We start from the raw sequence: 23471 nt of genomic DNA, 5'->3' as shown, positions 1-23471 counted from the left end.
AAAGAATATTGGGCAACAAAGGAAAGCTAATAGAATGGTTCCTCGCATCCGGCAGGTTCTAGTATACCTTCTTAGAACTCTATGTTGATATTTCTTTCAGACTGAAAAGTAGAAGAACTCGGGTACCCACTTTTTTAGATTCCCGTGTGCTCTACGCTCTGGACCCTTTAATGCGGCCACCTGCTGATGTTAACAAGTTTCTTTGTCTCAACGAAAAGTTCAAGTTTTCTTTTTCTGATATTTTTCAACTCAACTTGTTCTAGATCATTCTTGATATTAAGAAACCCTAACTCAATAAACTTCTATTATTACAGGCGAAGATGCATTAAACTATTCCGACATCCTAAGACAAAAGTTACATGTTGCTTTAGCCGGATCTGTTAATCCATTAATTTAGGGTGTTGGTAAACTCGATTGATATCGCGAGAAATATTTCATATCATTATTCGCCCAAGAAATCTCTGACATAGATAAAGATAACCGTTCTTCCTCTTCCCTTGTCTTCTTCCTCACCAAAGTTTACTCATCTCTAATCAGTTTTTGGTAGTGACATATTTTTCCTGAAAAAACGCGGGCAAACTTATTCTAAGAAATAGGACCGTACCACAACTTATGGCCGACATACGAATTTCAAAATTAATCTAACATTTCTCACCAATTTCCGAAGCAGAAATGAAAAGGTTTTCGCCGACGTTTTATCCAAGATTTTCACTGTTTTGAATCCTTATTTTCTGACAAACGAGACACGAAATGTATTGCTCAGTTTTCCTGCATCATTTTTATTAGGATTCTTCTCACGTTTTGTGTTTTCGTCAATTAATCAATTGACGCAAATCTGAAACTGAAAGGATCTCAAATTTTGCGTGGTCTGCTATCCACCAATAACAAACAATTATTTCATCAGCCGAAACTGAAAGCTGAAGCTGATATCACTTACCAAGACCTTGGTTATTCTAGTCAAGTATAAACAAATTAGTTTATTCCCGAGGCAGAAGAAACCCAAAGTTGCGCGTTGCTGGCACAACAAAGTGATTCAAGTATCAGTGTCAGAGAAAACCGGGCAAAACCAAAAGATCCACGTCACATTCAGCATAAAAGCTATTCGAAAGAATTACAAGCCATGGCATTTACCGAGGTAGGCCTTCGTTTTTCTTCGAGATATCACCGCATCACAATGTTCGCCTCACATGCGGTCCAAAACACAGTTATCCCAAGCTCGCAAACTGAGCGTCCGTACAATGCAGTAATACTGAAGTCTCAAAACAGTTGAAAGATAATAATTTGTATGGCCAGGAAAAACGGTCCTATTCTTAAGTCTTAGAGACAGGAAGGAGTATAAATAAAATATACGTACCGTGCTTGAGGCATGTTTCCTTGTTTGGCGTGGAAGGTTTGTAAATAATAAATAAATAAATAATAATTTTTATTACAGGAAGCTCTCTCACCTACCGGTTATGGGTCAATTTATGGACGTTTAGATGGTTTCAGTCAGCTTCACTATTTTGTCCTCTGGATATCCTTTCCAAAGTTTGGGTACTGAGTGATCCCAGCCTAACGAGTCCACTGAAGGGAAAGGTCTCCAAATGCTCTAATCGCCTCGAAATTCCACATACATCACGGAAGATAGTCTTCCTTCACGTTCCTATTCTTCATCCGTTCATCCGCGGTCGGTTTAGTTACACTGACATGGAATAGAAAGCTGCCATCTTCGGGAAAGGCTTTTCACTGAGAGCCGTCCGATGTGAAGCCTTAACTGTCAATCATCTCCCACCTTCCGCCTAATCCTTAGACAGGGTATAATTTATATTAACTAAAATTCCAGTGCGTAAATTTCCAGCGAAACGAAAAACAAATTATCTGCTTGATACTTAACTTCCAATGTTACCAAAACAAAATAAAGTTGACCTGTTCAGGCCATTCTTAGTTTTTGTTTTTTTGTTTGAACAGGGTGCCATGTTTTGGGTTTGCATTTCCTCTTGGTTTGGGCCTTAAATAGGGTATCAATTTTCAATTGGATCGTCTTCAAATAGGGTCGGGGTTTAGTCAACCTCGTTCTTAGGGCTTTGGGTTGAGGTTCAGTAAAACTTTTCGCGGCACCTACTCCAAATATACGGAAGTACCCTCCTCCCTCGCCCATTGTTATTGCGTTGTTGTATAGTAACGGCTGCTTGTCAATCGCATCAACTAAACACGTAGTGAAATTTCCAAATAAAGAAAACACTCAATGAAAAGTGATGTTACAGCGCGGTGAACTCACGCCTTCATGTTTTTTCCAAGAAAGTTCTAGAAAGGTTGGTCTTTCAATATAGATTATGCTTTTGCCACGTCAATACAGAGCTAAATCACAACTTGTAACTAGTTTTACTAACGAACCTAAAATATTGACTACAGGTACTTTCTTAAACATTACATCAACAACGGTTCAATCGCTAAACGGCCGATATTTAATCAGTAAATTTAAATCCTTGTCTAGCACTCGCCAGCTCTTCAGCCAGGAGGCGGGTTACCAGTCAAGATTTGCACATGGTGAAGGAGACCAGTATTAGAGCCTGAACGAAGTCAGTGCTCTGGAAAAACTATGGTACATGCATTACAGGATAGCAGACCTGTCCACGAAAATGAACTTCAACCTGGAGACAAGGCATCTTGTAACATCTGTGGAGGTAGCGTGGCCGAGTGGTTAGGGCGCCGGACTTGAAATCCGGAGGTCGCGGGCTCAAGTCTCGCTCTGACCACTATTAAAGCTGGAGTTGCTTTCCGACAGACCCTAGTTCAACTCCTCTGTTATGCTTGTAAATAGCCAAATGGAGTGCCTCCCACCTGTTGGGATTTTTAAGCCTGTTATGGTTAAGCTAAAATGCATAAGATCATTTACCGGCCCAAATGTTGCTCGTTAGAGACTTAAGTCAGTTGAACAGATTTATGGATAAAAAAGAAAGTTTTGGAAAAAAATGTGCTTTTCCTTAAGTGGCATGCCTGAGAACTGTAGGTAGTTGTAGCTAAGCGCATCGAGCACTACAAACATTCAACATCTTTTTTTAATATTTTTAACAGCAAGAATAGTAAATTTTGATACAAAGAATGCAAATGTATAAACTAATTAACATACATTCCGATAACTATTGCTATTTATACTTAATGTTTGATACATGTGCTGTAGTTTGGAATGAGAATGCTGTTGAAGAAAGAGTAGAGCTTCAAAAACTATTCGTGACAGCCTAGATGTGTAATTACTACATTAGCCCTTACAGCCAGGTAAAAAAAGTATAGTTCATACAATGCTTCGTCGTCTTGGTAATTGCTCGACGCTACTTTCATATTTCTACAATTCTTAGCATTCCATTCCGTGAATGTCTTCCTGCATTTATGCGCTAAGTTACAAGGTTCAATACAAGAGAAGATAAATATGAGCAGCGTTTACGTTAATTTTTCAGTGGCTATAAGCACTTACTGCTTCGGATAAGTCAGATACTCATGTTAAAGCGTACCACGCATACACATCAACACACGTTGCGCCATCGTTGTTATCTTCACTACAATCCCTCCAATCCTGTCCGTACCATATCTGCAACTCCTGATTGCGTGACACAGGCAGCTTGTTAGGAAGGTCCGGGAAAATGAGCTCAGGAGATGTGTGGGTAGTTCCATTAAGACTGTAAAAATGTGTTTTGTTGTTACACCCGTGTAATTTCAGGTCTCCAGCAGGTGGCAGGATGGCTTCTTTCTTTGCATTGGTAATGATAGTCTGTAAGCTGTTCTTGCCATACCATGGTACATTTGAGCAGCCCCAGAAGGATTCCGGGTATCTCGGGTTGCATCTGACCGAGCCCGACTTGCGGATGAGCTTCATCGTCTTGAGAAGTCCACTCTTCGTGATGTTAAAGGCGCCGTACTGGTCATTTAGCGCCCCAAAGCAAACGGGTTCTGTGTTTAATTTCTGCCAGTTCTCTAAAATGAATTTTCAGAGAAAAATATTTGCATCCATGTCTTACGTTGCGATCCTGTGGCACACTCTTAACATTAAGGCTCAGGGGCCAATCAGATCAATGTTATAAATCTTTTTTAAAGTCATCTGCTAACATGACACAATTTGAATTTTTTTTTTTCATTAGCATCAAGTCCCAGGTATATTGAGGGAAATTTTCAGAGGTAAAACCAGTTTCTTTAAACACAAAGGTTAAGATCGTTACCGATCGCTCCCACAGGCGGACAAAAATTCAATATTTCTGCCAATCAGCACTCACCTCTGGATTGTTTTGGACGCTTTAATTTATACTTGTGCCGTTGAAAACAAAAAGGCTGTTTGCCCTCAAAATTTATTGGTTGATCGATCAATAGACTGAGCTACTCCGGTCTCTTGCAAATTTAAATTTTTTGGAGGTGCTAAAAGGTTAATTAAACTTCTTTATCAATAAACTAAAAGGCCGTACCTTCACAGCGAGCCAGGATTTTCTGATCATTCTCGTCAGAGTATATCCAGTAATCCCCGTGAACCATCTCATTTCCTTCACTGGCCTTGATCTCACTGCATGATTCAGCAGGAAGCTCTTGAATGGAACCAAGCGGGACTGTGAGATAAAATGAAAAGATAAAGTAACTTTGAGATAAAGTAATTTTGCTTCAAGTAATTTTATAAACAAGAAGAGCTAATAACAGATAAACCTTATTCGTAACCCTCTTATGTACGTTAGACGATGTTGGAAAGTATTCTTTTTATTGGTTGAGTTAATTTCAGGCAAACGCTTACGTGTTTTTTGGGATTTTACATGCTAGTGCTTTGTTCCGGATTGATGCTACAAATGGTTGATAGGCCAAACACGACTCCTACTGAAAAGAAGAAACTTTGACCTCTAAAGCTTTGCTTTAAAGAAGGACGTTTTTCAAAGATCTCCCTTTTCTGTATAAAAGCAGGGAAGGGTCTTTAGAGAACTCTCTTAGCAAGGGCTGATTTTCTTTTAAATGCCATTTACTCATAAGAATATTTTCTTAAGATTAGGCAAAGATGGGCGATATTCTGTCACAAACTGCAAAATTCTTTTGGGTCTTCTTTGTTTATTTTGCAGTGGGCAACCTCTGTTGCGTAATCCGCGTTTGAATTGTGTAATGTTTCTTCAAATGTAGCTTTTGAGAAGAGTTGGTTCTCAGAAGTCGTAAGTCTTCGCCTTTGAAAAATCCCATGATCCGGACGCCTGGAGGGTGCCAGGAGATGAAGTGCGTGTCTTGGAGAGTTTTTGTCGGTTTTAAGTGCACTCGCACGTCGAGAATAGACTCTTTCTCAAATCTTTCCCCCCTGTATACTGTAAGCATCTATCCAACAAAATTATTTCTTTATCTGAAATTTCAGCGGTGAATTTTACGGTCGCTGGTATGCATAATAGTTATTCACCAGCTTTATAACCGTGTTTACTTCCTTTTTGTTTTTGATCCATAGAGAAATGACATCATCGAAATATCTTTTTTCGGTGAGATTTTCTGGTTATTATATTTGTCCTTCAGTTTTGAGCTTGACTAAGCTTAAACCACACAAAACGTGAGCAATAAAAAACATTTTTAGACAAGCAAAATTAATAGTTCGATTAACTTTTAATCCTGGGTTAGCGTTAACCGGCTTTCGAACAACCCTGCCCGGGGATTTATATGGCTGTGGTTAATGATTTCTGTTTCTACCGCGGCCGTGAAAATGTTGACCAAGGAGACCGCCATTTCTGTAGTCATTGCCGTATCATGAGTTGCCGTTAAAAATGAAAAGAGTTTTCTTTTAAGAGAAGCTTTAGCACCTCGCTGAGGTAGAGGTTAGGTATGGGAGGTTTGTTTGGGTGGAATGTTTCGTATGTTTTACATACAGTCGTGATTCCTTCCTCCGGCCTGTGGGATGTTAGCATATAGTTTTGCAACGTCCATTGCGCCGAAGCCATGTACGGAGACATCCCACCTTTTCTCCTGGTGGTTTCGCCGCTCCGGTAGGAGAATCCGCAGCCGCGCTCAAAATTAAGCTCGCCACGGACGCTAGCATTGAAAATAGCTGTACTGATTGGAAAAATGAGACGAACATGCAAGAAAGGAAAGTGGAAGTGTACCTCTGTTTTTTGCCCTTTTCATGTAGAACCTTGTCTGATCCGGCCTAAAATCTTCAGGTCTCGCTTCCTTGGTTCGATTGTTCAGTTCGCAGACTTTATGACCAATGACGAAATTGTAGCTTTGACACGTGACCTCTTCTTCGCACATCAAATAGCACCCTCCAGGCCATCCAACCTTGCTTGTTTTAAAGGTGTGGCCCTTGAGGAACATTCCTCCAATTGAGTATTCCGCTGTTTGGCATTGGACAGCAGCTTGAAATACACCGATCCGGGACATCAGGAACGCAACTGAGAGCCAAAACTTGGGATTCATATTGAATTGAATGCGTCAGTGCCTGTGCTACATGTGAAATAAAAAAGTTCAAAATGACCTGTAATTGATACTAAATAACACCAGTACTGAGATTCAGTTTTGTTGTAAGCGTCTGTTTAATTTTATCACTAAAAAGATCGAGGTTCCCAACCATTGCTGTCCTCGTTTCTGCACGGCAGAAATTAGTAACCTCCTTAATTTAGACGGTAAAAGTAGCGAAGGTTGTCACATCCTTTTGGGAATCTTTATTTCTTAGCTTGATCCTCTTGAGTAGCACAGAGGGACTTATCTGAAGTAACGACAAGACTCTCACATAAAGTTTGTAAACCGGTGGGAGATTCTAAAAATCGACAGAAAATTAGTTGTCATTTTGTAACTTAATTTTCGAGGCAGTGCAAACGTAGATTTCTTTCTAATATCGCATTTCTTATGATAACTGGTCAGCTTTAGGGCCCAATTGAAATACAATAAACAGTCAAGTGTATCTAATATATCTTAGACCTCATTTATATGGTCTCGGGTACCTGAGATAAGCCTTCCCCCGAGTTACCCTGGCCGAGGTAACTTTTAGCTTATTTCTTTGCAAAATTCAACCAACCGTTTACATTAGGATCGTGAACCCGTCTCGGGGGGCGAGACAACTCGGGTGGGCGAGTTGTCTCGCCTCGGCAGGTAAGGTAACCCCGGCAAGCGAGACAACTTTTCTTCATATCAACGCTTTGACTCGCCTAACCGGGACATCGCTCGGCGTGGCGAGTGACACGTATTGCCTAGATTTAGGATTTAAAGCAGAAATTCATATCAAAGAAGTGAAAATTAACTCAGCAAAACCCACTGTGATCGAATGATCGAGAGAAACTCCAAAAAAGAGGGATATTTGCACATTTGATTATTCAATAAGGGTTATGAATAATCACGCAGGGTCAACTTTGACTCGGCCTACAGGGAGTACGTTTTCACATATAAACGCTCGCTAAAGTTGCCTTGGGGCTAGGGTTGTCTCGGTTACCCGAGACCATATAACTGGGGCCTTACAAGTAGTTTCTTTGTAACAGTAAGTTAGGACCATGAAAAGATATGACCAGCATGAATGCGTTTCTTTAAGAAAATCCAACATTGGATTCTTAAATACGAAAACGGATTTTGCGTTCTTTACTAAACAGATCAATCCAAGATCACTCGGATCATGGTGCATCGAAAGAACCGAAGAATCCTTGCCCAGAGTGGAATCTTCGGTTCCTTTGACGCACCATGATCCGAGTGATCTTGGATTAATCTGTTTAGAAAAGAAACGCAAAATCCGTTTTCGGATTTAAGAATCCAATCTTGGGTTTTCTTAAAGAATCGCACCCTTAAGAAAACATATGTTGGCCTTTTCGGAACAGACAAAATTTTCCATAGTAAGTGCGTTTTATCTCGCGCATTAGTTTTTACATTCTATTTCTTAGCTTGTCTTACTGGAACCAAAGGAAATTGGCATAATTGACACGTCTCGTCAAAAGAACTAAAGACACTTTTTCCGATGACAATTAAAGGTAAGGACAGAATCGAGAGCTTGCGAAATGTTCTCTTTTAATTATCAATTATTGCCATTGTCTTTCAATCAGAGAAACTTCAGCTCAAGATGTTGGATCCGATCATCGAGCTATTACACAATCAAACACCTGATTTCGGAAGCGATTCCCAAAAAGCACATATTCCTTAGCTCGTCATAAATTTACTTCCCTAAAAACAAAAACATTACAAGACTATTAAAAGCACTTAGCTCTTAAAAGGAACCGGTAGTAGTATTGTGTCAAGATATACATATTTCTTACCTCACCTAGAGCAGAAATTTGAAAGAACTGGTGTCTCAAGTCCTCTGCGCTGGACTCTGAAAAATATATTGACAATGTAATCTTAATGAATTGCACGCAGTACTTAGCCCTCATGAGGCAGATCATTCTTATTGGCTCTCCTCTGACATCTAATTTTCTTTGAATCGAGATCAATATTTACTTTGATATTAAATGGATGACATTCGCATGACGTCTTTAGTTTTTCGCAAGAGAATTGAATATACTTCAACTGCCTTCATTGCATTCCGTTTCATTTTACATTTATAAATTCTTAAAAAATAAATTTAAAAATTTACTTTTACAAATTCTATTTACCACTGGCAGCCGAACGGGGCAATGATGAGCTTTCATTTACCACAGCAAGATCTTCTCTTACTCCCAGAAATTGGGGCGAGAGTTAACTGGATTGATATCACGAGAAATATTTCTGCTGTTTAGTCGCCAAGGAAGTCTTTGACAAAAATGTCGAGAGCCGAAATAACCGATCTTACCCTTCGCTAATGCTAGAATTTACTCATCCCAAAGCGTTTTCTCCCCTTTGTGTTTAACAATAAACAGCTTTTTCTATTCATATCTTTTCCTCGAGGAAGGCAGATGAAATTCTTTTGGCTGGTTTTGAACTAAAAGGAACTCCAACCTTTGAAATAAACGGAACGCCAACCTTATTGATCTCCTTGTCGGTTACGCCAAAGTCAAAGCGAAAAGTGTTCAGTGAAAATACCTGTCAGACATAAATATACATTCTTTACATCTGAAAGGAGACGCTTTTTCCATTAAACGGCTGGGTATATTAAGGTATTAAGGTCAATTTAAAGATGGCTTGTTTTCAGTCATTTCATTCTTTTCGGTTGGTTAAGCAGGTAGACTGCACCTGTGCACTACAGCCTGAAACAACGGTTTACTGGAAATGACAATTCAATCGACGTAATTTTGATCGCGCTTACAAGTTTTTATGTTGTACTTCTTAGCTTGACTTTTGGAACCAAAGGAAATTGACATAATTGAAAAATTCTTGGTGAAAAAAATAAAGACACATCTGGCATGACATAGCCATGGAGCAAAATCGAGAGCTTGCTATATAGCTAGAAGTCAGCTTTTACTAGTTATTGCCGTTGTTTTTCAATCAACTAAACTTCGGTTTAGGACATGAAATTCTCATTGTGACACCAATGATTGAGTTATTATGTGGTCAAAATCCAGAAGCAATTCCCAATAATTTTTAGCGCTAACGCAAGAATTTACTCATCCAAAAGAGTTTTGTCCCCTTTGTGTTTAACAACAAACAGCTTTTTCTATTTATATCTTTTCCTCGAGGGAGACAGGAGAAATTCTTTTGGCTGGTTTTGAAATAAACTGAACTCCAACCTTAAGAGAAGAAATAAATAAAAAAGAGCCTTCTTTAGCCCTCATTTATGTCACTCACGAGCGACTTTATTGCAATTTTAAATGGGTTGGTTCGAACGAAGCTCAAAAAGGTCCTACTTTACAATTTCTAAGCTAATGACTTACGGTACGCTTAAGGTACGCTTCATTAAATTGTTGTAGGAGTTAGAATACCCCAAAAAGTACCTAGTTACAGATTAGAAACTCTCATGTCATCATCTCAGGACAAGAATGGTGTACATCATGGTGCGGAAGTTGTAATTTTGTGCAAATCTTCGAGGTTTATAAAAGAGATTCATAATATCCCACAAAAATAAAAGCGTAAGTAAGGAGAGTTGTCCCTGAAGTCTCTTTTGTCAAGTTATAATTATCGGGAGATTTGAAACACTACTAGTTTTTTGGTTTGAGGCCACATTTTTTGAATTTTTTTCGATTCTAATCGACATTAACTCTTAATTTGCTTTCAATAGGGATCTATATATACTTCGTTATTAATCGGATGACATTTGAATGACTCCCGGTTTTAAAAGAAGAACTGGAAACACTCCACCTGTCTTTATTGATCTCGCTCGAACGGATGAGAAACGGATGTTCCAGCCATTTAAAACGGTTTCAAATATCGTTCAAACGCCCATGGAAAAATTTCGATCGGATGCTGTAAACGTTTGAACGGCAAAGGAGAAATTTTAAACGGATGATGCCAGCCATTCGAACGGCTAACGAAAAGTTTCGAATGGATGATGCCATCCGTTCGAACTGCTAAAAACCATTTTGAAACGGATGATGCTAAGCGTTCGAACGGCCGAAGAAAAGGATTCGTATTGAACGACTAGTTATAAACGGCTCAGCGGCTAAATGCGGGAGATCTTGTTGTTTTGATTCAGGATATGTTTTTGTTCACCTTTCGTTAGTCTATATATAGCGGTAATTCTCATTACACACTTCTTCATTTCATCTTTCAAAACTCGACAAAACTTAGAAATAGTTTAGCTTTTAACAGACTAGAAAACAAAAGAATTGTTTTCCATCGCGGACCCGAGTCCGTCTCCTCGCAAACGTGCTGAACTTTGCATACCACTCGTCGACGCAGTGTGGATGACCTCCAACGCAAGTTTTGTTACAGAGATCAGGCACTTCGACAGAAGTTAATAGGAAACATTAATATTGTTATGCTTCATCATCTCTCTTCAGAGTAGAGCACCAAGTTTATTTTAATATTATGTACTCTGTCTTTTGGTAGGGCCAAGTTGCAAACGTTTGCATGCAGTCTATTTCCTATGAATCTTGAGTTCACAAACCCCGTCAGAAAATCCACTGTACACGCTACGTTTGAGACTTGGTAAACAGCAGAAATTTTACTTATGAAATCGTAATACCGCGTCAATCGATTTATTTGTAATATTCTGAGTTTGAGTTTTCCAAAGAGAAATAAATAAATAATGAAGGGTTGATACTTTCCTTTATCAACAATGGCAGTCCCATCCAACGTAAATGCGGAAAGAAAACATTTTGTTTCTTTTTTGAAATACCTTTTATCGCTATTAAGGTGAAAATTGTAAGCGAGCTTTTGTGTAGTGCGGGTTTAATTTAGTGTCAAGAGCTATTAATGATCTCCCCCCTGTCCTCTCGAACTTATCGCTCATTCGGAACAGTTTTTCCGCTTTGTATTAAACATTAATTTGCTTTTGATATGCAAATGTTTTTCTTAAAGACGCTAAGTACACCGTGAAAATTCTTTGAAAAATAAAGCCAACACAAAACGTATACTCCAGCGATATCTCCAGTCTTTTCTTGCACTTCTTTAGAGCAGAAAAAATAAGATTTGAACCTGCTGAAGTTAGAACGACTAAAAAAAGTGTTTTTTTTTTTTCCACAAACCTTCTCGGATCTGCTGTATTTTACATGTTTAAAAAATTTTCTTTTATTGCATTTATTGATCTGCTTGTCAGTTACGCCAAAGTCAAAGCGAAAAGTATTCAGTGAAAATACCTGTCAGGCATAAATATACATTCTTTACATGCGAAAGGAGACACTTTTTCCATTAAACGTCTGGGTATATTAAGGTATTAAGGTCAATTTTTCTTTTGGGTTTGTTAAGCAGATAGAGTGCAACTGTGCACTACAGCCTGAAACAACAGTTTACTCAAACAATTCAATCGACGCAATTTTGATCGCGGTTACAAGTTTTTGTGTTGTACTTCTTAGCTTGATTTTTGGAACCAAAGGAAATTGACATAATTAAAACTTCTTGATAAAAAAAATAAAGACACATCTGGGATGACAAAGCCATGGAGCAAAATCGAGAGCTTGCTCTATAGCCAGAAGTCAGCTTTTACTGATTATTGCCGGTTTTTTTTTCAATCAACTAGACTTCGGTTTATATATGGTCAAACTCCAGAAGCATTTCCCAATAATTTGTAGCACATTCATTTTGTATTTCCCAACACGCCATAAATATAATGTCCTTAACAAGAAGAAAATTAAAACCTGAAAAAGCGTAGCTTTTAAAAGTGACCGGTAGTAAAATTATGGCAAGATAGAGATATTTCTTACCTTATCTGGAGCAGAAATTGAAAAGAACTGAATCCGAGGTCCTCTGCGTAGGACTCTTGAAAATATATTGACAAGGTGATCTTAAGTTAATGTAGTCAGTACTTAGTCCTCATCATTACGCATATCATCCTTATTGCCTCTCCGATTCTCTTCATTTTAATTTTCTTTGAATCGAGATAAATATTTACTTGGATATTGATGGATGACATTTGCGTAACTTGGAAATGTTTCACCTGCCTTTATTGCTTTTGCTCGTCTTCTTTTATTTTATCATTTGACTTCCGTTTTTCGCAAGAGAAGTGAAGATACTTCAGCTGCCTTCACTGCTTTAGCTTGTCCTGTTTCAATTTACTTTCACACATTTCATTTACCGGAATTCAGCCCAACGGAGCAATGATGACCTTTCATTTACCACAGCAAGCACCTCGTTGTGTTTCTATTTACATCTTTTCCTAGAAAAAGGTGGGTAAAATTCTTTTATCTTGCTTTGAAATAAAGCCAACGCAGCTAGTATAGCAGACATGTAATGCAAGTCAAAATTAATACAAACATTATAACATATCAAAACCCCGATAGAGAGCTCATCTGTAGCTTTGTAAAGGCATGTGTCGTGTTAAATGAAACACCCTGTGAAAAAACCTGTGAATTTTGCAAGGGCTAAATTTTGTAGAAAAATCACAAAATCTAGAACCTGTGAAAAATCTGTGAATTTTAAGACCTGTGAAAAAACATGTGAAAAAAACATGTGAACAAAATAGGAAGAAATTTCACTTTTAAAACCTGTGAATAAACGTGTGAAGTAACCTGTGAAGAAATTTCACTGAAAATATGCTCAAAAAACCTGTGAAGAAAAAGCTGTGAATAAGCTATCAAGACGTTTCACTGCAAAAAAAAAGTGGAACGTATTTGAAAAAAACTTTTTTAAAATAATTCTGAAACAAAAATTAACACTTAAAAGGCCGTGAAAATGTGAAACATTTTTTGAATTTTGCATGATTGAAATCTGTTTTGCACTGCACCATGCATGTGGTTAACTTAGCAACCTGTTGAGTTACCACCAGCAAGTTGGCATGGAAATCGTATGTGAGTTGTTAAATTGTTCATGGAAAATTTGACAATCTAGGCCAATCTTTTTTTGGTTTGGTGGGCAAATCTACAGAAAATTTGTGTGAAAGCTGTAGATTTGCCTTTATTTCAAAACTGTGGTAAATCAAAGCCAAATGTGAAATTTATGTTCTAATTGTACTCAAATTCAACAGCAGCATACAGTCTCTCTCTTATTGGAATAGCGCTGCAAAATAGGTATAAAATTAACATATAATCAAATTATGCTTCTGCAGCAAATGTGAATAAACTGTTGGTTAATTTGCATTTTTAACATGTGAAATGTATTTCTCAGTCCCTGTGAAAAAGCTCCAAAACAAATTCTATTTCACAGGCTTTAACACTTTGGAAAATGTCCCACAGATTATTATAATCACAGTTTTGAAATTTTAGACACTACAGTGCAAGTGTACATGTAGCAATGAACAAGCTCAAAACCAAAATTATCTTTCACAGGTTTTTTCACAGTTCTATTATACAGTTTTTTTTCACGGGTTTTTTCACAGGTTGTGACCATGTGAAAAGTGCCTGTTCACAGGTTTTGAGATTTTAGACCCTGTGAAAAAACCTGTGAAAAAGCTCCAGAGCAAGATTCTTTTTCACAGGTATTTTCACAGGTTTTTTCACAGGTTTTATTTCACAGGTTTGTTCACAGGTTTTGTCATAGGTTTTGACCTTGTGAAAAGTGCCCTGTTCACAGGTTTTCAAAATTTCACGCCCTGTGAAAAACCTGTGAAAAGCCTTTGAAAAAACACATGAAAATTAGTATTTCACAGGTTTTTTCACAGGATAATTCATAGGTTTTTCACAGGTTCGCATCCAATAGTGATAGCCTCCATTTGACTTTAAAAATATACTCAGATATTTGTCCTTGGACATATCTGCTCCTTGAAGCTCACAGTTTTTATTGAGCTCCACTCCAAGAAAACTGCTTACTTCTCGGAAAAGTTCTTAATTACCCTAAAGAAACAGAATTTACTAGTAGTTTGTACATTTTGACTGTGTTTACTAGGAAATTTACTAGAAAAGTATGTCAATTTATCCTATCCATTTATTGTGGAAATCTTAAATATCTGGACTGAAATCACTTACGAGAATAATACAGACCATTTTCGCTCTCAGAGCCTTTGACACAACTCCCTTATAAGAATCGATAACAGACCAATCTTCTGCAAAAAATGGCAGCAAAAAGGGATTAACAGGGTTTCGCATTTGATGAAAGATTCAGACACCTTCCTATCCTTTTCTGAATTCAAAGATCGGTATGGTATCACTGAAACAAATTATCTTGCTTTTTATGGGCTGTTATCCGCTTTAAAAAAAATCAAAATACCTTTACACAATAATATAAATATACAATACGAAAGCTTTTATACGAAATTTATGAAAGCAAGTAAACCAAGCAGACAGGCCTATAAAAAAATAATTGGTCTTAAACAAAGAGTCAAGAAAAATGGGCTACGGATTATGCCTTTGAAGCCCATGAACCAATAGACTGGAGTGCGGCGTACCAGCTAGCTTTTCAGTGTACAAAATCTATAAAACTAATTGTATTTCAATTCAAATTGCTGCATAGACGACTGGCGACTAATGATTTTCTTAAAAAAGTAGGAATAAAAGATAACGATCTCTGCAGTTTCTGCAAAACTGAGAAGGAAAGCCTAATTCATCTTTTCTGGTCCTGTAGAGTTGTCTCTACCTTCTGGCAAAACTTTAAGGAGCTTCTTGTAAGCCAAAATCTTGCGTTGAGAACATACAACCTTTCTTTAAATATAGTCTTAGGCCTAAGGCCAGACAAATCAAAGAATAAACAGAAACTTAATTTTAATTTTCTTGTGGCGAGATATTATATATGGTCGTGTAGGACACGCAACTTGCCCCCTGAAATGAAACATTTCTCTGTCTTTCTGGCATGTTACAACAGCCTCAAAACTGGAGCAGCGTCAAATGATAATCTTTAGAAATCTAAGTGGGTGATAATAATAATTAAACGTATTTACCAACAAGCAACTGTATAAAAAAAAAAAAAAAAATGAAGAAAACCCTAAGGCTAACACTGTGCACGGATATTATTGTACTGTAGGTCAACCTTAACAAGTGTTGCACTTGTCAGTATTGTAAGTAACGTGTATTGTATGTAAGTAGTAAGTAGTCTTTTTAATTAATTAATTAATTAATTAATTGATTAATACAATGTAACTTATTGTAGTGTAAGTAATGTAAGTAATTGTATTGTTAGTAATTATCCAGTAAGTGATGTAGGTAATTGTCCCATAAGTAATGTAAGTAGTTGAACTGTAAGTTGTTTTTTTTCCCTGTGTTTTGCAATAAAAAAAAAAAAAATTTAATAAAAAAAAAAAAAAGGAAATTTAATTTTAGAATCTATATAGTAATAGTTACTCAAACTTGCTGATACTTAAATCAACAGAAAAAAATCCAGTTTGCAATTCATAATTCTCTCAACAAAATTGTTGATAGTTCACAAACCTTGTCAATAATTGACTGCATGTGAGACCTGTGATCTTGGTTACCATATACAGCAGTGAGGACCACTGGTCTGGGGAAATGTGCAGACCTGCTTCTGTAGCAATTTTTATTATCTGTGCATCATGCGTCTTCCGCAAACCATTACATGTACGCCACTAATACAAAATAAACATAAATTTTTAAAAGAGGACATTAGGCTTTACATAAATTATTAATTGCTACTATTCTTCTTAATTCATTTGAAAAGTAATAATTGGACAATGAGCTGGAGGTTTCTTAGTGGGCAATCAAAGTTCCGAACCAACTGTCAAAGTCAATTAAGAAATCATGAGTGAGCTGTCTATTGTTTGACCATTTAATTTAACCTACCGACAAAAAAGTCCTTATTTTATAAGCATCACGGAAATGCAAAGTAAAAGCCATTTTCAAAGATTGACCAGCTTCTGGTACATTGCATCAATCATTAGATCATGGTCAATGTGTAGCCAACAGTGTATTTACCTGCTGGGCTGTTGGTTGGTTTTGCTGTACTATTTAATTAATAGATTGCACTTTCTCGGAGTTTAACCCACATGGGATGACAGGAGAACACCAGAAAGGCCTGGTGGGGGGAGGGCGGCGGGGGAGAAGGCTCTCTCATATAAAAAGAATATGGATGCTCATCGCACTTTTAGGGGTTGAAAAATGCGGTTTGGTACCTCTAAGGGTGTTATGTCTCAAAAGGTCCACTGCAGGAGCTTTTACAGTACCCTTTAGGGTATTGAGCCCAAAAAAGGAGGCAATCTGTTGCATTATAATTGGTACCTCTTAGGCGTGAAAAGCATTTCAAGCCACACCCACAAAACAGGATCTTGGTCTCTCGTAAGGGAGAAAGGCTTGTAAATCATGAACCATTAAACCAAACCAGTGAATAATAGTAATGAGTGCTTTGATTATCTCTGATCTCGGGATAGTTATTACCCACAATGGACTATGCAGTGAGTCTTGGCACAAAAGGGTACCATTTCAGGTTGGATCTATTCAAAATGGTTCAAATTTCATGTCAAATTTGAACTACAAAGTACAATATGGTAGACTACCATTAGGCTGTTCAAAAAAAGTTAATATGATGGCTGATTCATCAAAGGGTGACAAGGCGCAAGGGCTTTAATCTCAGTGCAGAGTCTCAACCCATATATAACTGAGCCCCTGCCCTTTTGGGTATTTTATCGAGTCCTGAGATTGGCTTAGTCTCACAATGAAGTAAAAACAATCTCATACTGTACCTGCTCGTCTAGCTGAAACAGAGCTGATTCATTGTCTTTTCTCTCAACCTGAGAAAAATCTTAGCATTAACATCGATAATAATACATTCTTATATTACAAAATGTAGCTCACGCAGGTTTAACTAACAAAACGTTTACAGTAAGAGGCATTAACATTAACATTTTAAATTAATGTCATGGTAAACATTTTTTAACTTTAGCAACAAAGGGCTGACAGCTGACCCACATGTACATGGAATGGTAGATGTGAGTACACTCTTTGAATAAATAACTGCTAAAATCAACCAAACAGATTGCTTCATTGCTGCATTGCTGGTCCAATATTCTCTAAATACAGAACCAGCACTGTCCTGTACATAAATGAATGATCCAGCAATAGTTACTCTTCGGTAAAGATTTTCTAAAATTTTCAGTCATCAAATAAATCTCTTAATTAGTTATTAACCAAGCTTGTTCAGGCCATACTGGGAGAATATCGGCTGTCAGTCTCTTTTCTCCTGTAATTTGATGTTACTCAAAAATATCTGGCTCTTGGTCATTAAGCACAGATCTTGAGCTCTCTGCACTCGGTCTCTAACCATAACCTCTGGACAAATCATACTTTCCATCCATTCCTGAGCTTCAGTAAGTACATACAATGTAACTACATCTTTACTATTTTCTCCTAAGCATTCAAAATAGCAGAGTTCAACTTAATTCAGTGATGGAGTACAACAGGGTTTGGACTTCTAACTTAATGATGTTTGAATTCCAGGTTTTCCAAATTAAAAATAATTCCAGGACCCAGAACTCAGACTTTTTGTGTTATAAATGTTTTTAGAAAAAATGCCTTTTTAAACTCCAGGAGCTTCCAGGAGTAGACGGAAAATAGACAATTTTGAGGAATTTTCCAGGGAAGTGGTAGGAGATTTTACAAATTTCAGAGAGCAGTTCATTTAACATAGTGCCAATCCTGGTTCATTAAGATTATGAATACCTTAAAGCATGATGCCCTGTACAGCATTACTGGACTACATGACCAATGCTTGCTTTGGAAGCTTGTGGAAACCGCGATTTCAGCTTCTGGACCACAAACAGAACTAAAACTTTCCTAGACAAAGCCTCTCCACCCTCAAGAGCCAACAAAATTAGTTTTAAAGCTTCTTCTTGCATTGCTGGTCCCAGAAACTGACAACCACGATCCCGCATAGCAGCCCAGAGGTGGGAAGGCAACTTTGACTTGTTTTGATGCAATAGCACAAGCTCTGTTACAGTCCTTTCCCCAAGGCTTCTGGCAGCACACATGGCCCTCACTCGGCCATCAGCGACAGCAAACTGACAGTTAACTAGAGACACAAGCTTTCGCTGAATTGGTCTTGAGAGGAGATTGTTTGAAGAGCCCCGATTGCAACCATTACTTGTTCTACTAGCTGTCTCATTTGCAGCACCAGTGAAGGGCTTTAACAACAATGCAAGCTTCTCAATACAACGTTTGGATGCTCTGTATTGAGCAGCATTGTGTTGTACAGTTTCTGTGGGGGGGGAAGTTCGTCTTCTGGTATTTCCACTCCAACTAGCTGAAGCAAAGCATAGTTAAATGGAAGCTTGGAGAGGTCCGTATCAGTATGAACGAGATCAAATGGACATTGTGTTTTAGACAGCTTTGAGAAACAGGAAATGCAAAGCGTGTGTCCACATCCCAAGGTGACTGGTTGCCGATTGCAGTCGTCAAATTGGTAGTTACATTTAGGACACAAGAGAAATTCTGTCCACTGTGAAGTTTGAATGGGCATGACTGATAGATTCAGTTATTTTGCAGGTGATATTTGTCGCTGGATATGTATGTAATTACTACAAATCTCCTGAGATAATAAAAATAAATAGAACACTCTTTAAGGACGGTGCATACTAAATACAAAGTTTGTTGCGCCAGATAAGGACCATATGAGAAAAGCAGACCTTTGCAAAGGCTATTGGAGATTCCACAAAGAAATGTTGGGGTAGCCACGCATTTTTTCGAGATAATTAGCCTTGAATCTCAAAAAATGCTGACATCAGCATTTTCTGAAAAATTTAGGAAAGGATATTTTTCACAGATTTCCTTCGAATTTGCCTTTACTAACAGAAAAGCAAACACATTTATAAAGATCTTAAAACTGCATGGTAAATGGTAGCATAAAAACCATTTTTCCTATGTTTTTAATAACAAAATTGTTGCAACAGCCCTTTTAGCGTCTCTGACAGCCTTCCTCTGGTTCAGCTGAAATATAGTCTAAATACCTTTTGCTCACAACCAGAAACTAATCAGCTGTTGAATTGGCTTGCCACTTCCATTTCATAACATAAAAATGTGGGGGTAACCAAGCGTTTTTTAAAGTTATTGATCTTTTTTAAACTTTTACGGTGCCCGTTACATTTTTCTCCTGTAACCTCCCCGGTAAGTAAAACATTTGCGTATTTTGCACTTGTTTTGTGCGCGCCCTACGCCATCTGCAGGTACATGTTTACAGTCGGATTTCAGTATAATTTTCCACAGGAAACAGCTAGTTTTTCAGCTGGATGACGTTAACAGTTAGTGGTCAGCGATACCCTGCTATTTTGGTATTCTCTCCTGGTTTAAATACAGGTTCATTAAATTTGATTTGGTCACAGTAGGAAAATTTTGCTTTCTTTTAGTCGTGTACTTGGTAGCGTAGTTGATTGCGTCAATGCCAACCCCAGCGCACGCATGGCGCCTAAACCATGCCTTGCGCGATGTGCGGAAAGCATGCGCACTAACAAAAGTAGGCACCGTCCATAAGATAATTTGTATCATTAAATTGTAAATGCAGTCAAACTTTCGATACGTGTTATTTGTAGTCCATCTCCTGATAATAAATGTCTTCCGTAAGAGAAAAAGGGTTAGAACTCGCCTACGATAGGACGTCAGTGAAATTGTTTACTTTACAATAATTTATTCATGCTTTAGCGTGAAAGGGTAAAGCTTAAATCAATATTGTTTCACTAAAGAGAAACTAACCATTTGGCCTTACATCTTTCATTAAAATTCCTGAACAGTTTGTAAGTCTGAGACCAATTATATATTCTCCTAGTAAACTTAACATCCCGACAAATAAGAAATCCTAAAAAAAAAAAACAGTTATGCTATGGTTATACCACATCTAAACGGTTAGTTTAGCCTGTGAAAATCAAGCGCGCTAGACGAAAAGCTAATATTAATTAGAAAACACAAATTGCGCCATTAATTGGACGACTGAACGAAAAATTTCATTTCAAAGTCATCTTTATAAACAATTTGACATGTGGCTTATAACAAATCATTCTTAGGCATCGTGTGTCGTACTCTAAAGCAATAATATAATTGAAATACTTACCTCAGAATAAGCCTTGGTTTATACTGATAGCTGATAGCACATATGAAGCCACACATATGGGTGGCTTCATAGCTCAGTTGGTAGAGCATCGCACCGGTATCGCGGAGGTCACGGGTTCGAATCCCGTTGAAGCCCTGATTTTTTTTTTTTCAGGCTTCTTCTTTCCAATTGCTTAAATTGGAAAATTAACTGCGATGATCATTCTTCACTTTCATCCACAACCGCAGTTCATATATGAATTATTTCATATAAACTTCACATCATTTTACTCCTCACGGGAAGATATGAACTCGATTAATTGACCTCGCTCCCAATGTGTGGCTTCATAGCTCAGTTGGTAGAGCATCGCACCGGTATCGCGGAGGTCACGGGTCCGAATCCCGTTGAAGCCCTGATTTTTTTAAATTTTTTTTTTCAGGCTTCTTCTTTCCAATTGCTTAAATTGGAAAATTAACTGCGATGATCATTCTTCACTTTCATCCACAACCGCAGTTCATATATGAATTATTTCATATAAACTTCACATCAGTGTTAACTGAATGTAAGTGTGAAATCCTTCCCAAGCCCACAATATCAAGAGTTCCTTCAACCGCCCCTGAAATATTTCACATTTTTTCCATCCTAGGAGGCAAACTTGATACCTCTTCGGTTCCCGTGGATGGTTTTGACGTCTGGGACACAATTTCTATTGGAAAACCATCTCCAAGAACTGAGATTCTTCTGAACATTGACTTGGCACCAGAAGAGCAACTTTATAATGAGATGGAGTAGATGACCCACTGTACCAGGGCGCGGCAATTCGTGTGGGCGACATGAAGTTACTGATGTCATGTTCTAATTCAACATGGTTCAAACCGCCTGAACTGGGGGATATAAGTACCAAGGATACGGTCAGTAAAATAATTAAAGTATAAGCCCGGATATTGTAGAACGGACCATGTTATAACGCATCCTGTTAGCCCAGTGATCTGTCTATTGTCTGCTCAAACTTTCAGTTGAAACAGTAGCCCATGGGCTTCTGATTAGAAAGCGTTGCGTCATAACACATCAAGTGAAATTGTTTTGACCTGTTTTATAAGAAATCTACAAAACCAGTTAGCTGAGTGTGTATGCTGAGAAGCGTACCTACAGTTTGGTAAATATAAACCTACGTGAAAACATTCTTTTAATTTCATTGCCAGGTTCTGCTTGGCATGATATGTAAGAACTAATTTTCAGTCTTCCATGTTGTAAACGAAAATAGTACTTAAACTATTAAGGAATGATGTTAGTATAATTGTTTCCTTAGTTACGGAGAACTTATGCTTATAATTCGTGTCTTTTTCCTTTTTAGAATTTCCATAAGGCAAGAGGACTGATAAAACTTGCCCTTTATAACATTACTGCTGACCCTACAGAACACACAGACCTCAGCCAAAAGCTCCCGGATGTGGTAAACAAATTGCAAGAGAGGCTACAGTTTTACAAGCAGACCGCTGTACCGCCATTAAACAAACCGACGGATCCGGAAGCTTGGGTTGTTGCAAGGAAAAATGGTTGCTGGACACCTTGGAGAAGTTAGTGGTGCGGGGGTGGGGGGGGGGGGGGGATTCACTGACTTGTTCTTCGTTTACCGCTGCACAAAATGCCCTGACTTGAAAAAATTTAATTTCCACTTTATTAAGGTATTTCGGTTGGCAGTGGGTTCGTTTGGTTAGATCTAACACCGCTAGTGTTCAGCTTCGCCAGCTCGCTTGAGCGATTTTAAAATTTACCTTATCAGCTACAATCGCAACTCCACTAACGGCCACCTCTTCACAATGGCTTCTTTCTTTTGGTCCCGGTGGACAGTCCATACATTCACTAGAAAGTTTAAGAAAACGGCGACGGCAACGGCAACGGCAACATCGCTAAGCAAAACGTTTAATGTGCAGAACAATAGCTGTGCACGTGCGTTATAATTCTTGGTACATTTCTTTGCCGTCCTCTGCAAAACAACAACGTGAAATGACCAAATTCTGCGTTGTGCAGAGAACGTGAACCACGACGGCTGTTTAAAATTTCTATTTCAAATTAATCGCTGTGTCCCAGATTCAGTTTCGCGATAGTTTTGACACTGATAAACAAAGTAAATGACTTTAGAATACCACGAGGTTCCTAGGTAAAATATAAATTCATTTTTTAATCGACGTTACCCTCAGCGTCGCCGTCGTGATTACTTAAACTCCCTACTGTTATCTTAAACTGTTTACAATGCCCACCTCTCCACAACGGCAACGGCCACTAAAACGCGTCTCGATTGTGCTTCGTGTTTATATGCTAAAATACGGCCTTTTTTAAAAAAAAATAGTTACACCCCCGACTGAAAAAAAAAGGCGTGGTATAGGGGGATTCATGCTGACGTCATTTTTTTTTACATATTTGCTCATTAGCATACGGCTTTGCGCGCAGAAGGAAACATGTTAGATATGAATTGACTCCAGGCAGCTAAAGAGCTGGTGAGTGTATGAAAATACATAGTGAAATGTTAAGCTCCTTGGGTGTATTCAAGGAGATAGTCTTTCAAAAACTCCAAATTAAAGTAGGTGGCAAGAGCGCTAATGAGCTCATACATTCTTTGTAAAATTGCAGTTTTTAAACCTGTTTTGCACAAAAAGTATGCAATAAATCAGGCTCATATTCATTGGCAGAGTTAATCGTATTATGACCTTTTAATATTCAGAACTGACTTATTTGTAGCTCCATCAGAAACTGATTCCATATGCTAATGAGGCAAATATTGTAAACAAGGATTCCCATATTACACGCCTACCTCCCCATAACGGCCACCTCTCTTTTTTTTTTTCCTTTCCCTTCCCCCTCGCCCATTTATCCACCTCACAACTTCTCCCTCAGTAAATTTCCCTCGCCCCAATCCCCCCAGTTACCAAATCCAAGATGGCGGTCTAATACGAAAATGTGTACTCGCGCGCCAATAATTAATACGCCTGCACTTTCCTCTGTCCCCACAGAGAACTTTACTGCTAGCATAGCACAGGAATAAACGTCACCTGTTGATCATGTTAGCTGGATTTTAACCAGTTTTTGATTGGCAACAATTATGACATACTCGACATAAA

General features: G+C 38.1%; 2 protein-coding genes, 1 long non-coding RNA gene and 2 pseudogenes across 3 annotated transcripts; 3 read left to right on the top strand and 2 right to left on the bottom strand.

Moving 5' to 3' along the window:
• Positions 1-804: 804 nt before the first annotated feature.
• LOC149107057 (uncharacterized) lies at positions 805-1915 on the top strand. Its single transcript, XR_016209505.1, has 2 exons — positions 805-1135; positions 1433-1915. It is a non-coding gene; the product is annotated as an uncharacterized LOC149107057 (long non-coding RNA).
• Positions 1916-3020: 1105 nt separating this feature from the next.
• On the bottom strand, positions 3021-12239 carry LOC110044590 (uncharacterized). The gene is made up of 5 exons (XM_089296983.1): positions 12165-12239; positions 8208-8263; positions 6078-6417; positions 4431-4568; positions 3021-3948 (listed from the first exon to the last, which is right to left on the bottom strand). The coding sequence occupies exons 3-5, from the start codon at positions 6388-6390 to the stop codon at positions 3473-3475; spliced, it is 927 nt and encodes a 308-aa protein (XP_089153109.1). The 5' UTR covers positions 6391-6417; positions 8208-8263; positions 12165-12239; the 3' UTR covers positions 3021-3472.
• A 995-nt stretch (positions 12240-13234) lies between these two features.
• On the top strand, positions 13235-15592 carry LOC149107056 (uncharacterized; annotated as a pseudogene).
• Positions 15255-18807, bottom strand: LOC149107055 (roquin-1-like; annotated as a pseudogene).
• A 2342-nt stretch (positions 18808-21149) lies between these two features.
• On the top strand, positions 21150-21945 carry LOC149107054 (arylsulfatase B-like). Its single transcript, XM_089296732.1, has 2 exons — positions 21150-21263; positions 21707-21945. Exons 1-2 carry the CDS (start codon positions 21186-21188, stop codon positions 21932-21934), a joined length of 306 nt encoding a protein of 101 aa, XP_089152858.1. The 5' UTR covers positions 21150-21185; the 3' UTR covers positions 21935-21945.
• Positions 21946-23471: the final 1526 nt, after the last annotated feature.

The sequence above is a fragment of the Orbicella faveolata genome, unplaced genomic scaffold, assembly GCF_042242905.1.
Source record: "Orbicella faveolata isolate gen_17 unplaced genomic scaffold, um_ofav_v1 contig_27, whole genome shotgun sequence".
Classification (NCBI taxonomy): Eukaryota; Metazoa; Cnidaria; class Anthozoa; order Scleractinia; family Merulinidae; genus Orbicella; species Orbicella faveolata.
The sequence above is the reverse complement of the archived record's forward strand: the minus strand, read 5'-3'. Positions and strand labels throughout refer to the sequence as shown.

Excerpts from the sequence above, each read along its gene's own strand:
- LOC110044590 (XM_089296983.1), bottom strand. The coding sequence starts at position 6,390 with ATGAATCCCAAGTTTTGGCTCTCAGTTGCGTTCCTGATGTCCCGGATC. Across the intron at positions 4,569-6,077 it reads GAAAAGGGCAAAAAACAGAG|TCCCGCTTGGTTCCATTCAA; the intron begins GTACACTTCCAC and ends TTTATCTCACAG. Across the intron at positions 3,949-4,430 it reads AATCCTGGCTCGCTGTGAAG|AGAACTGGCAGAAATTAAAC; the intron begins GTACGGCCTTTT and ends AATTCATTTTAG.
- LOC149107054 (XM_089296732.1), top strand. The coding sequence starts at position 21,186 with ATGAAGTTACTGATGTCATGTTCTAATTCAACATGGTTCAAACCGCCT. Across the intron at positions 21,264-21,706 it reads ATATAAGTACCAAGGATACG|AATTTCCATAAGGCAAGAGG; the intron begins GTCAGTAAAATA and ends TTTCCTTTTTAG.